This window comes from Calidris pugnax, unplaced genomic scaffold (assembly GCF_001431845.1).
Source record: "Calidris pugnax isolate Ruff unplaced genomic scaffold, ASM143184v1 scaffold11, whole genome shotgun sequence".
Classification (NCBI taxonomy): Eukaryota; Metazoa; Chordata; class Aves; order Charadriiformes; family Scolopacidae; genus Calidris; species Calidris pugnax.
In genome coordinates this window covers 14,181,825-14,197,159 of record NW_015090803.1, presented here as the reverse complement: position 1 = coordinate 14,197,159, position 15,335 = coordinate 14,181,825, and the positions used below count along the sequence as shown (strand labels likewise).

Here is a 15,335-nt window from a genome sequence, read left to right as displayed (position 1 = left end):
AATAGGTCACGTGGAAAAATAACTGAACAGAAGATGGTCTAGTTTTCATTTGGATACTTGTATTTAAAAAGAAGCAATGTAAGCAAAGAACAGCCTCTGTTTTAAATACAGATAACTGTTTCAAATGGTATTTATTACATTGCTAAAGAAACTGGCGTGAATCTATTTAGTACTTTAAGGAAAAAAGCAGATACAGATACTATACACAGTTAACTTCAATTCCATTTTGCATCAAGCACCTATTTTATCTGAAAAATTTAAATAATCATCCCCATCCTTCTTAGTAATTTTCAATTAAAGATTCTAACCTTTATCCTTAACGTGTCAATAAAAATGTCTTAAACAAGCACACAAGAAGGGTGTTCAGCGTATCAGTGACATTCCTGTCTCCACAAACTATTTTATTATCAAAACAAAGCAAAATTGTTGGGAGTTTGAGATGCTACAATGAAGCCCAAGAATGGAGGATAATACTGCCATTTTCCTGTAAATTCAAAGAACTCAGATATAGCAACAAGAAATTTCTGAACTTTCATATTTTTAAAGTGTCAGAAGCAATTTTTTTTTTAGTCATTTACTGGTAGGTCAGTTTTAATGACTGTCTCACATGAGCAGAACATTCACTCACTGTAAGGCCAGGGAACACATACCCGTTTCAACAGGTTATGATTATTCGAAACAGTGAACTTATTAAAAAAAGTTTAAAAAATTCCAAAAAAATTGCAAAATTATTTTTTCAAATTTATTGACAGCACACTAATATAATGAGTAATTCAAAGGGAAGTCAGACTTCGTTTATAATTGATGCAAATACTCAACATAATGTTTGCTTTTTTAATAAAGCCTTTTCCATTTTTACTGCTGTTGGGACTTCACAACGCTAACCTACCTGCACAGAATTTGTTCTCTGTGCCTCTCTACTAATAACAGAGTAAAGGGATGTAATCCAACCCTTCTGACTAGTTCAAAGGTTAGGCAGTCAAATCTGACTTCTCCAAAGGCTTGGTTTAAAAGCCTTTCACCCTCCTCTTTTAAAAGCACGGCATTTTCAACACTTTTTCATGTCAGCAGGTTCTACTTTGTACCAGCTGGTGAATTACAAGTCTCTATTTTTTCTTCTTTCATTTTAGGAGGGTTAAGAGTCTGAGAAAACAAGTGCAGCAATAAAAGGCAGATTGTATAGCAGTACACCCAACTGCCAACAGCTGTCCCTTTTGAGACCCCACCAATCCTTAACATTTCACTTAAAGCCTGAATACCTAATTTCCCAAGCTCAGTTTTTATTTCTTAATCTCTGTGACAAATACAACAAATGAAATATGCTACTGTTTGAGACCAATAGCACTTCCATACAAACATTTTAAAGCAAAATTAAGCAAAGGGGTGTAGTGGGAAAAGCTTTCTAAGTTCCACTTCCTTTTGTTAGAGCAGTTATATAGCCATCAGGTACTAAACTATATAAACATGCACCTATAAACTGCTCAGTAAAAAAAATGTACAATTTAAATGGTAAAAAAAGTACACTATAATGGCAAGAAACATAATGTGTTGTAACTCCACATCTTAAAGTCACTCTGAGAAAGCCAATACAGAATCACAGAATCTTCTAGGTTGGAAGGGACCTTAAAGATCATCTTGTCCAACCGTCAACCTAACTGACAAAAATAGACACCCACACAACAAACAAGGAGCATCATCACTAAACCATACCTCCCAGCACTTCATCAACCCGTCTTTTGAACACCTCCAGGGATGGTGCCTCAACCACCTCCCTGGGCAGCCCGTTCCAATGGCTGATAAACCTTTCAGTGAAAAAATTTTTCCTAATATCCAGCCTGAACCTCCCCTGGCGCAACTTGAGGCCATTTCCTCTTGTCCTGTCGCCTGTGAACTTCCTTTCAGGTAGTTGTAGAGAGCAATAAGGTCTCCCCTCATGCCATACCATCACACAGAAAAAGCAGCTTGCAAAGACACCTTAAAAGTTTTTTTTGAGAGTAATTACCTGCTCAGTGATCCTCATGTGGAAGTCGTGGAAGTCGCTGTAGCGCCGATACGTCTTCCACGTCTCCTCGCTGTTTGGATTGCGCCGATGGACTGTGATAGCGTAGAGCGCGTACGTCTTGCCATGGTCATTACACACTCCTGCCACAGCATATGGGTCATAGTCAGCATAGACTAGTAGTTTAAAAAGAAAAATAAAAAAGGAACAAACAGAAAGAAGGAAGACGAAAGGACACAAACGTGAAGTGAAGAAATGTCTGGAATGACAGACTTGAGAGACAAAAATGGACATGCAAGCAGAAGAGTAAGCCATCCCTTTATCCAAAATACTGTATAAGTGATACCCACCAGAAAATTATTATGTAAACTTAAATATAGGGGTTACCAGCCTTAAAGTTAGACAAGTTTCACCGACATGCAAGATACAAAAAAAGAATAGAAAAGATTTCAACTTTTAAGAATAGCGGATAGATCTTCAAAAAAAAAAAAATTTTAACCTAAAGAACTTAAGATAGAGGTGAAAGACAACTGGGTGAAACCAGAAGAAATTCCAGTCTGCAAAGTACTCTAATCATATTGAAAAAGTTCGTCCATATAAATGCAAAAGACAGCGCTAGCAGCAAGATTTAAGTATGTGGTTTTGTTATTAACATCAGCAATTTGTTATTAACCAAGATAAAAAGTACCACCCACACTATTTAAGTCAACAGAAACAATATACACACACATGTATGTCTTCTCTATGTGTAAGTACATATATTTAATTAATTCTGTGTGTGTGTACACACACAGGCACACATTTTATGGAGAAACCAATTTATAAAAGGAAAGAACACAGGTAATTATCTTTAAAGAAGCAATCAACTTTGTGTTTTTCACCAAATATTTAAGCTCTCTTGGACATTCCTCCGTCACAGAATTCCTCCCAGTATAGAGTTTGTTTCAAAAACTTCCATTTAAGCTACAGAATAACCCAGGACCAATACTGTTTATACTGCACACTGTTTAAATTGGTAAAATGTTGTAGCTCTAAGTATTGAGCCAATACTTAGACCCACCAGATCACACCTCAGGGGCACTGCTAAATTGCACCTTTAGAACTACCCAAGTACCCGAAAATACACTTTAGGAGTGCAAGCTCATCAAACAGTATCTGACTAGTGTTTGTTATTTACTCTGAAGTAATAAAAATTTTTAATTTATTACTAGGCAAATTATTTCAAAAGAGAACCAAGAAATGCCACCACTGTAAAGACTGAAGCCGCTACCTTAAATTAAGCTAAATCAATAAAGAAGAAGGAAAAATAGGGGAAAGTATATTATAGTAACAGAAGTAATCAGTCAGGAATTAGAATTATGTGACTAGAAAAAAAAAGAGATGGCTTTTAGAATTTGTTCTTGAAATGATTTTTAAAATAAATGGTACTCTATAAAGTTTAATGAATGATTCTTCAGAGATAGGAAAAATAATGATATCATAAACAATAAAAATTAAATCACATTTTAAGTACAGGTATATAGTCTATGACCTGCATCACTAATTGTGTAAGGATTTCCATTATAAGGATTTCACGGAAGTATGAATTCAAATGTTCTATGAGGTTAAAAAATGAAAGGATTAGGATTTCAAGGGCCTGTAATATCAAAAAACTGAAAGTAAGTGGTGGAAAAAAAGTAAGCAGCCATTGTAACAGATTCACTTACCAGTATCTGAGATGTACGCATGGAGTTGAACTGTCTCATCAGAAGGGACATTGGAAAGGTCATCTAAGGACTGCAGGGTAGGGGAGAGAGGGGAGAAGGAAGAAATGGGCAAGACAGACTAAGATCATAGATACAATTCATTTGTAAGATGCTTTTTGATGATTTATTTCGTTTTGAAATTTTCAGTTTACTACACTAATAGAACAGTTTAATGCACTGTGACAACACAAGTGTTGGCATTACCTGATTACTAAAGCCTTTCACAGAGTGTAGGGTCTTTCATTTCCCCTACTGGTTTCACATAGTTTTGTGATCACTTCAACACGTTACCCAGTTTCATTTGATATCTCAGATCTAAAATATGTACAGCTAGAAATAGTGTATTTTTGATCCTCTCTTCCAAATAATCTTAAAAGTACAATCTTACAGTCAAAGTATAAACTGCAGATGATGTATTTTATAATGGAAACTTTAGGAAACCGTCAACTGCTGTGGCAAGGCACTCTACAGCAGCATTTAACACACGACAATGAAATGGTTAAAATTTAATAGACAACCAAGAAATCGTTTGTATTTAATATGACTGAATATCTTTGACAATAGGCATGTTCATAGGAACACAAGTTAATTAAAAAGCAAAAATATCACATCACAACCCAATCTTATTTAATACATTGTCATTAGCTGAAAGTACAGAAATTCCCTGACCTTCAAAGTAACCTTTCCAAGGTCTATTTTTCTTCATGTAACTGACTAACACAAGGGAGCTAAACTATGTGTACAGACGTTTATTCTTGACATGGAATTCAGCCAGGAAAAACTAATCTACCAATATCCAAACACCTGTAAAAGCACTGAAAACCCTGAACAATATGGACTACAGAAAGCAAAAGTTCTTCTGCATAATCAGAGCTTGATTACACGCTTCTGCAAGAATGTTCTTCACTCTATAAAGACAGTAAATGTGGTATTCTGCAAACATCCTTTTCCTAACAACAAAATCCAAGACTATGAAGTGGGCCATGCAACTATCTATTTGTATTGCAATAGAGCTTGATGAAGGCTTTAAGACCTTCTAGCTTAGTATGGAAAGGCTACATGCCATGAAGCAGCAGATAACCACAGCCCGATGAGCCACTGCCATGACAAATCCCCATCCCTAAAATAGGACTTTTACATGTCAGAACATTCTTAGAAAAAGTACTGAAGAGACACCTGAAAAATCTTTTTAAGACATTAGTCAATTAAAGGAATCTCTTGGGAAGTGTTACCAGAATTGTATATAAATTTATAAAAATAAGGGTAAACTACATTTTCCTTCTGCATCTAACAGGATTGTGTGTAAACTGTATGAACTGGCCATCTCCCCTTCTCTTTCTATTTCAAAACGTAAACAACAGGAAAACAATAGGAAAAAAGAAACCAAATTAAAAAAAAAATTAAAATAACAAGCAACCAACTCCCACATGGAAACAGGTTTATATTTATGTTAAATGTGTTCCTTTACAAAATAAACTCTATTCCTCTGCGTGCAAGCATGTTCTAAACCAATGTACTGGAACTCCTAAGGAGCTACAGCATCTTCCAAAAATGAATTAGAAAGGCCTATGAATCACATAAGCCAGGAAATTGCATGCAGATTGCAAACATTTCTAAAACTAAAAGATTTGGAAAAATATTCTCATATGCACAATTGAACCTTGCGTATCTTTGGCTTCGCTTACATATATACATAGTCTGAAGAAACAACTAAGAGGGAGGGGAGGAAATACACCAATTTTTAAAACATTTCTCCTTTTTAATTAACTGTTAGTTGCCTTTCAGTTTAACACAATTTAAACCAAGTAAGATCTATGTGGAACAGATTATTCAGAAAGTCTGGTCAAGTACATGGTTCTCTTCATACATACACAACCACTAGTACACGCAGAAGCATATTCCAAATATTTAGGTATATTCATGTAACAAAGAAAAGGTTCTGAAAAACTGAGCCAGTCAAGGTCTGCTTAAAAAAAAATAAATACTAAAAATAGCTTGAAATTGGTCAGACAAGAAAACAAAGGTTCCTATTTTGTATAGATAAACTCAAGATACTTTTATCTTTCCAAATCAAGTCCTAACTCAAAAACAAAATAATCTACCTATGAAAATCTAATTAAATGCTTCATTTTACAGTCTACTTGAATTTTATCCTTTGCAATTTCAGTTTCAAGGGATTTGTTTTCACCTATTATTACCTAACTCCAAATTTATTTCCATTTAAAAAAACAAATAGGGATAAGAAAGTATGCTTTGCATAAATTAACTGTAGATTATTACTGTTTTTGTGAGAAACTGCAACATTTCATTGAACACAGGGGAAAGGACAAGAGGGATAGTTTTATCTTACAGATTAATCAATACCTTAAGGGTTTTTCAATTTGACTCCAGAACTTTTTCAGAAATTGAACAGCAGCGAGGTAAAGTCTCTAGTGTACATAATGTAAACTATTTTATAACACTTTCCCTACTGCTGAGGGAAAATAGTAGTAATAATTAAAAAAAAAATACAAGCACTTACCAGATTTATGCTGCCAGTAGGAGACCCATTAAAAGATTCTGGGAGCAGTGAGGAAGGGAAAAGGAAAAAAACAGGTTAGAGGATTTTCTCTGATGTAGGGCCACACATAAGAAATAAAAATGCGAAGACAAACCATTATGGAAAATAATGCACAACTGTGGCATTGGGCAAAATGTTGCACTCAACATGTAAGTAATTCAAGTTTCCAATAAAGACACCTAAAGGGAAATGTATGTAAGTTTATACAGCTATAGATATGAATTAAATACTCCAGAGATCATTACTTTTTAAGCTTCATGAAATTGCTGGAAGAACCTCAAATATTTTTGAGTAAAAAATGAGAATGAAAGAGTTGCATATTTATTTTAGCCACACACTTATTAGCAAGACTCAACAAAGAATTTACACGAGATTAATAAAGTTACTACAGAAAAAACTGACTCCCAACATAATTTACAAAATATGTACCAGGAGGAAATATTAACTTAAAAACCAGAGATACTACAGGAAGGTTTTGATTTCTCAAAACCAGCATTTTTTTATTTTGAAAGCAGAAAAAAGAAGAGCCCCAGGAAATCCCCCGTACAGATATAGAGCTCACCTCCTTCACCATCATCTGAACCTCTGAAACTAGGATCCTTCAGCATATCCAGCTCAGCCAACATACGCACGTACAGCACGTTCTGTTTGAACGAAGGGTAGAATCTTTCATCTCGCAGCATCAATTCATACACCTTATTGAAATAAAAATCCCAAACTTAGAAGTACTTATTACGTTTTTTAAAATGTAATAAAATGACAAGCTTTCATAAATTCTACTTGACCAACACTTATCTGTGTATTTGATTAAGTGTCTCTGGGTTTCCTTTAAAACCCCAATGAAAGTTTGTGAAATTTCAATTCAGGCTTACTCTTAACAGAAAGGTTATGAGAACTAGTTGTGCTAATCTGGGTTTCCTTTAAAACCCCAATGAAAGTTTGTGAAATTTCAATTCAGGCTTACTCTTAACAGAAAGGTTATGAGAACTAGTTGTGCTAAAAGTATAATACAATCTCAGAAAATACCTTTCTAACCAGTGAGACATGCACATACAGGAAGGAAAATTGCATGTCAGCTAAAAAACGTCTCCTTCCTCTCCTCATGACTCTTTTAATTACACTATAAACATATTTGGTCATTACTCATTTCACAATACATTATATTTGAAAAGTCCTTCTTTGCTGATGAACTATAAATGCAGAATTTCAAACACTCGGGGGGAGAGGCGAGAAGAGGGAAAGGAATGGAGGGAAGACACCACATACTACCTTTCTTGAAAATTTCCAGTTCGGCCAAAACAGTACAACCCTACCTCGTGAAGATTCAACCACACCACCTCAAAAAGTTACCTATATAGCCTATACAGTGACAGTATATATATACATATGCACACATGTATCTATATGTAGTGGGAATTAACTCATAATGCTTAGATATTCATGTCAACTCTAGACTATTTTAATGATTGTGGTTTTTTTCATGGAAAACTTTGTACAAGTGCTATCACCTAGTAAAGAATGGACAATAAATTCATGCAAGTCTGAGGAAGTAATCTTCTTTTGTAACACATCAGCAGAAATCACACACAAGACCCTTGTAATCTACTTTGAGCAATAAAGATTTCACAAGGTGTTTTCATTAGTCTTAAATGCGGGTCTTAAGTACAATTGAGTGATTCTAAGTTCTACAGTTCATGACTAATTTTTAGCATGAATGAGAACATTAAGTTAATGACCTGAAGTAAAAACCTCTCAGACTGGGTATATAATTTACTGCCAGAATATTAATCATTCACTTTTTTTAAAAAAAAATATATACTAAACTTGAGTGATAAAGTCTATGTATGCAGGTAGTATTTGTTTTATCTTCAGTACTTGCTGCTTCTGAGTGCCACACTGTGCAGGCTTGAAGAAACAGAACAGTCAAATTAACTTCTGGAAAGACATACAGACTTTAACACAGAAACATGCTACATCCACCTTTGATAAAGGGAGCTAAAAGCAGACCAAAATTCCTCAACTTAGTTCTTCTACGCAGGCACTTTTTCATAAATCAGTGCATAAACACAAATAATGATTCTGTAATTCTAAATTGTGCTTCATCATTAATTTCATACAGGACATCTACTCCTCGTGTCTGTGGCTAAGCAGATTTTCGCAATTTAGAGTATGTTTTTTATGGAATAGGAAAAAGGTAGAATAGGTATTTGACTTCCCTCATCCTTTTTCAATGGCTGCAGTGAAGTTCAATACTCTACAGCATTAACAGATCTTATGAAATACAGGATGAACAGAGTATACCTTTCTCTGAATGTCATCAAAGATTTCAGGTGTTGGATCATCATGGTTCAGTGTTTCTGCCAGTTTTGCTACTAGGTTGTCATCAATATTAACTCTCGGAGACGCCTGTCATAGAGATCTAAATCAACTTTTGCAGCATAAAAGAAAGCAAGCTTCTATTTTCACAAATAAAATCCAATACAAGTCTACAATTTAAAATAACTTGAGTTATCTCTGGAAGCGTGTAGAATACAACTGGATTCAGACTCCCTCCTGCCCCCAAATTAAGTCCAGAATTTGTATTGAAACGCAGACATTTCAGGATTAAATACTAAGAAGCACCTCAAAAAACAATTTATCCACATTATTTTGAAGGAACATTAAACAAGCAGGATTAAATACTAAGAAGCACCTCAAAAACAATTTATCCACATTGTTTTGAAGGAATATTAAGCGACATTCACTCAGACTTAAAAACAGATTTTATTTATTTATGAACAGAAAGATCTAGACTCAGAAATGAAGAACAAGTCAGAAAGTAAACGGATGGACTCCTGAAGCCTGAGGAAAGGCTAACAATTCGTCAGCTCTATCCACTTCTACAGAGATTATCAACAGCTGTAACCATGGTAGCTTTTTTATGCAGAGAAGTGTCCTGTAGGCAAATCCAGGAGACTCCTGGAATGCACTGAACATAACTTCTTAAGCCAAGTAATAGCATCCCCCAGGTCATGGAATGCACTGAACATAACTTCTTAAGCCAGGTAATAGCATCCCCCAGGTCAATACTGAACCTGTTGGTCACCAATGCAAGTGAGCTAGTCAGCGACATCGAGACTGGACACAGTCCCCCACAACATTCTCTTCTCTAAAATGGAGAGCTATGGATTTGATGGGTGGGCTGTTTGGTGGATATTTTGGTAGATGCCCCATCCCTGGAAACATTCAAGGTCAAGCTGGATGGGGCTCTGCGCAACCTTATCTAGTTGAAGATGTCCCTGCTCATTGCCAGGGGTTGGACTACATGACCCTTCAAGGTCCCTTGAAACCCAAACTATTCTATGGTTACAGGAGATTCGAGGGATAATTTGTTAAGGGAAGCTTTTCAGTGAGTTGAAAGGTGATTTTTATGCATACACAAATTCAGAACAAAGATGCTTTGTTAACACAAGTTGACAAGTGTTTTCCTTCACAGAAGGCTTATTACAAGCTTATCCTATTGAAAGATACCCAAAGGTGATATTTGAGCAATTTATACAGACAATTGTAGAGAGACACAGGAAGTTACTTCACTTGAAAACCCAATCTTAATCCAAGTTTGTATAAATATTGGGTTACATCTTTTTGAAAACATTTCTTTCAGGGGTGGGGAGGTGGCAGAGGGCAAAGGATGGGAAAGGGGAAAGGACAGCATGCAAAGGGACCAAATTTCCTATTCTGTCTTCATATTTTCTCCAGATTTTCTCTATTCTAGAAAATCAGCTTCCGAGGAACACATCCAGTACAATCAACAGGATAGCTAGTACCAGTATGTGCCTTTTTAAAAGAAGGAAAAAAAAACCCAAAAACCAACACCCAAAAGAGAAAGACATTTTCTTACTGCTTGTCATAAGTAGAGAGAAGATACAAAAGTAAGAGGTTAAACATCAACTCATAGACACTTTGTGCTACATCACATCCATTTCATATTAATGTAGTCATAATTATCAAAGAAGCATCTGTACAAAGAATAAATTCCCCCCAAAATTCCAAACAATACAGAAATAAGGGGTTTTTCCTACCTTTTCTGATAAATATTGCTCATAAACTCCAAATGCAGCTGCTCTTAATAGACCCTTGGTTTGATTAGTCTGATGTTTTCCATCTTTCTGCCGGCTTTGAAGTACCTCCAGCTGTTGCTGTGCCGTAACCCTGTATCCTTCCACTGTCATCCAGAAAAACAGATGTGCTTGGCCACCGGTCTGCTGCATGTAATCTACAGAAAACAGCCACCACGCAACCACAGTTATTGTTGTGCATTTTAGAATAAGAATTCTCTGTGATGTTAAACACATGGAACTCCAGGATCTGCTTATACATCTGGAAAACTTGTCATCTAAACTCAAAAAAAAAATCAAGAGTACTGAATGCCTATCAGTGATAATCAGTAAACAAATTTGGGAGCAATATCTCAGAACTAAGCACTGAATCCTAAAATGCACATGTAAAAAGTCCACCATTACTGTCTGGATGTAACAGGTTTGTACAGCATGACACAAGTTGAAAGTTCAAACTGAAATCATGTGCATCTCAACATCAAAAGGACTATCACCACCACCAAGACTGATCAATATTCTTAATAATGACCATCAGCAGCTCAATTCATTCACAGAATAGAATCAAGCATTAGAAAGTATTAAAAATCGATTCTACAACTTTAATCCATCCATCAATTTCTTGATTATATAAGCCTAAAATAGTACATAAATTACTGCTGTATTTTAGCTTCTCAAATAGACAACCTTCAGTACCCTTGTAATCCTCTAAACTTCAATCCAATATCTATAGTCATTAGTTCTACCAGCTTCAGCGAGACCAGCAAAAGCCTAACAATTGCAGTAAGTTTCAGAGTCATTCCAATTATAAACCTCAAAGAGATTCTTGCAATGATTCTGTTCTAAACAGAACAAACACGTTACATGACAGACCAATAAACATTGCAAGAAGAGACTTACAGAGAGATCAGTGTTGAAACAAGCTTGGTACAAGCTTTTGGAAGTACCAAGTTGATTATGGACTGATTTGCAAAAAAGGTCTTGGTTCCCTCTGGCAAGGGGCTTATACACATTTACTCTCAATAGACACCTACATTCAGTGATTTCAAGTGTACAGTCCCCTGAGTTAGCATATTCTTTATAAACAGAAAAGATCAGATAAATTAACACTTACCCATAAAAAACTGTAGTGCAACATTGTCTACCAGAATATGGTCCAGAGGGACTGTGCAAAGTTTTCCAAAGTTTGCTGCCAGTTTCACAGTATCTATTTCCTGTAAGACACAGTTGAGTGTGTTCACAGGCATTATTTTTTTTAAATTAACTTTAAAAACTCTCGCTTACCACAAAGCAGACGTAATAAAGAATAATTTACATTATCGATAATAAAACAGCCTCTCAATGATTAGTTATTTTCACAATCACTACTAAGTGAAGATCCACATCATAAGGTCATGGTCTCGTAACAATTTGCCTTCAACATAGATGATTTCTGTTACATGGGAAACTGGCTTTTAAAACCTCCATTCATGTAATACTATACAGGTCAAATCAACCCCAAGTCCCTCACCAACAGTGACAGTAGCATGAAAATGAATTAACAGGATGAACTAGTCTCAGAATTTGATGGGGGGCAGGTCACCATAAGTTAAATTCATCTCTGCCCAACTTTCTTCTGTTAACATGACATTTCTTGGTACCTTTAATCAACAAGAAAAGAGATCTTTGCCAAAGACTTAGCTTGAGGCACACAAGATATGCAGCGGAGCACCAAAACAGAACCAAATCTAGGGGTATAAATACAAAGACACTTTGCATCTGTGTAACATTTTGTTTCAACTCTTGTACTGAGAAGGTATGAATAGTTTTAAGATGCACTGACACATCTAAACTGCTAAAGCCAGAATCGAAAGAACTCCAAATATGTGAGCCTTTAGAAATTCATTCCATACATAAATTTAAAACTAAATTCACTTACACAACGTATTGCTATAACTGCATACTTCAAGTTGTGTTTCAAAACACAAGAACTAAAAAGTAGAGCAAACTAGGTAGTCATTTGCAACTTCACTCTTTCAGAACTAAAAGAATTCTGAAACACTTACTTTTCCTGACTGCAACCTCTGAATTCTTGAATCACATACTTTAATAACATATAATAAACTGTTTATTTGATTTTTTATAGTGTTGATATCTGAAAGAAAAAAAAAAAAAGAGGGTTAAGCAATGCAGATGGGCAAATAAACTCTTGTTCTGAAATGTTCTAAAAACATCATACAAAAAGTGACATACCACATATAAAACACATCAGGTCTGTAGCGGAAGGGTTTTTTCAGTTTAAATACCTTACTGATGGAAGTGAAAGAGAAAAATATTTTTTCCTGTTCTTTTTTCAGATTAACTGTTAACTGACCAACCATTAATACCTAAAGCATTACTGAAATTCAGAAGCATCAGTTCAGGCAAGTTTCAATTCAGCAGAAGTACACATACGTAACCAATTAGTCTGTATTATTATTTAAGTTCTAACAGTTCACATATAATTTATATTTCTTTTAAATAACACAATACTTTATACCATGCTGCAAAATTTTTATTTTCTAAATGTTTGGAATATTCTTCAGAGATCATACTGGTAAATGCATTTTGTAAAACAACACAGCACTAACCATCTCCCGCTGTATCTAGAGATCGAAGATATTGCAGTTCTTCACTTGCTTTATCTTTCACTGCTTCCAACTCTCCAATATTATCACTTAATTTAATAATATTCATAAAGGCCTCATAGTTACAGTTGGAATCACGAATCTGAAACAAAGTTTTACAGTGTGAGTAATGCAAAACAGGTAAAAACACATGACCTGATTTTTCATTTAATGAATCATTGTGATGCAGCACTGCAAAGCGGCATTTTGAAATAATTTTGATGCTTCTAAATCTTCCTTTTGATACTAAAACTTTACACGGACCAAGAAAGAGGACACATGCACACAGTCAGACCCTCAGTTTCTGTTTCCAAGAAGTTCAAAGACACTTGACACAACCTCCTTAATGAAATCTTGACCAAAACCAATCAATCTTCTGCCATTACCCATCTCCTTAGCTAAGTAGGCAGAAACTGGTGAGACCACTCAAGGGGTTTCAGCTTTGCCAAGATCCCCTGCAAGGGTACACGCTCCCAATGTAATGGTTTCTTAAGATACAGAATTACAGACTTTATGTTGAAGGGTCCAAAAGGAACCAGAATTTGAGTCATCACTACCTCTGACCTTAATTTCTGCAACAATCCTCATTTCATAAGACTTGTATTAAGGAAGAATAAATGCTTTCTAAAACTTATCTTTCCCCCAGCACATTTACTTCCTCATCTCAGAACGCAATTATGAAAATTAATATTTGGGACATCACCATCATAACAGAAAGCTTTATAAAAACCACAGAATTCTATCTTTGGATACAGCCGGGGGCAGTGCTCAGTAAATAAAGAATGAGGCCAAGTTACAAATAAAGAACACGCGTAGGAGGAAAGAGGAAACAAAAATTGAAAAGCTTGGTCCATATGAACAGCAGTATTTTTCATATTAAAGCTAGATTCCTGTAAGAAAAGCAGTGTGCAAACTTTGACATAAATGGAAGTGGCTGGAGTACAGGAAACATTGTGTATGTACATTTGAATTTATTCCACACGTAAAAACTTCTACTGTGAATTCTGAGGGTGTTTTCAGCATAGTACTTGTATGCCCACTCTAAGACTGAAGTATATGGATAAATGTGGGGGAAGGAAAAAAATATTAAAACTTGACTCATGACCTATAAAGGATAATAAACTATAAGAGTAAGTTGCAACTTGCTCTGCAAAAAATAAACAAAAAAAAATCAATAACATTAAAGTATGAATATTCAGTACAGATATAGTGTAGGTATGTACATACATAAAAAAATTAGTATAGCAGCTATAAGTTTACTATCTCTGCCAATATATCCATTGGGAACTTTTTAACCAGGTATCTGTCTGCCATGATTAGAGGAAACACAAGTAAAGCTTTATATGAACATAGTCAGGAATTATTCATTTTAAACATCATAAATCTTACCATCCATATGACATACTGATTAATATAATCAGGATCACTGAGCTGGTTTATTAATGGAAGAAGAATTCCTCGGGAGAGGATTTCCTGAAAAACAAAATATAATAAATCATTTTCATACATTTATTCATAAAGCTAATATAATTGCAACAATTTAAAAATCACTGTGTAGAGGCTAAACAAAAAATGTTTACTTAGAGAAATAATTTAGTAGGTACTAGCACATTCCCTTCCAATCAACATTAGAAGATGTTAACATCTCAAGAAAAACAGCATTAATTTTATCATGTTTTTCTAATGTTGTTAGCAAAAAGAAACTTCAAAAACTTTTCACACAAACTGTTCTCCGCTATTAAATACTTTTCAAGATTGTATTGCACTTAAAAGAACCTAATATTAAATTAGATCAATTTCAGAAAATAAAGTAAGAAGAGCAGCTCAGATCTGAGATTTCTGATGGCATTAAACCAAAGAATCAGGATGGCTCTTAGAGTCTGTACTTACCCTGACAAAGTATCGCATGATCTTGTTCTGGAAGTCTCCAGGAGGTAGCAATATATACAGTAAAACCTCACACAGATCCCTTAGGAATCCTAAAGGGGAAAAAAACCCACAAAAAACCCTCAGTACAATTTTACATGATTTCCCATCTTACCTGATGTCACAAAAAGCAACAGGTAAGTCCTCAAGATGAAATTCAAACATATAGTCATATATATTTTTATAGTATAAGTATCACTCTAACACCTTTCAGACTCAAAACAAGGAGCACTGATGTAAACCGAATTGAGACGGATCTAGAGTCTCAAATCTAAAAGAAAATACAACCAAATTCCAAGAACCAAAAAGCAACTCAAACGTTATTTTCCTTACTTAACACACACAGTGCTTTCCCCCCTTCACACT

At 35.1% G+C, this 15,335-nt stretch overlaps 1 protein-coding gene across 2 annotated transcripts in view; it reads right to left on the bottom strand.

The window, feature by feature from the left end:
- The window catches only part of SNX13 (sorting nexin 13), a 72,403-nt gene that overhangs the window by 17,818 nt on the left and 39,250 nt on the right, over window positions 1-15,335 (bottom strand). The window contains exons 8-18 of one of the 2 annotated variants that reach the window (XM_014937815.1): window positions 14,934-15,022; window positions 14,433-14,516; window positions 13,008-13,146; window positions 12,444-12,532; window positions 11,513-11,612; window positions 10,366-10,559; window positions 8,606-8,710; window positions 6,867-6,999; window positions 6,266-6,303; window positions 3,706-3,775; window positions 2,003-2,142 (exon numbers count right to left, since the gene is read on the bottom strand). In XM_014937815.1, coding sequence (XP_014793301.1) covers window positions 2,003-2,142; window positions 3,706-3,775; window positions 6,266-6,303; window positions 6,867-6,999; window positions 8,606-8,710; window positions 10,366-10,559; window positions 11,513-11,612; window positions 12,444-12,532; window positions 13,008-13,146; window positions 14,433-14,516; window positions 14,934-15,022 — 1,181 coding nt within the window. Of the gene's footprint in view, window positions 1-2,002; window positions 2,176-3,705; window positions 3,776-6,265; window positions 6,304-6,866; window positions 7,000-8,605; window positions 8,711-10,365; window positions 10,560-11,512; window positions 11,613-12,443; window positions 12,533-13,007; window positions 13,147-14,432; window positions 14,517-14,933; window positions 15,023-15,335 lie in introns of both variants that reach the window. The other variant, XM_014937814.1, reaches the window with a different exon arrangement.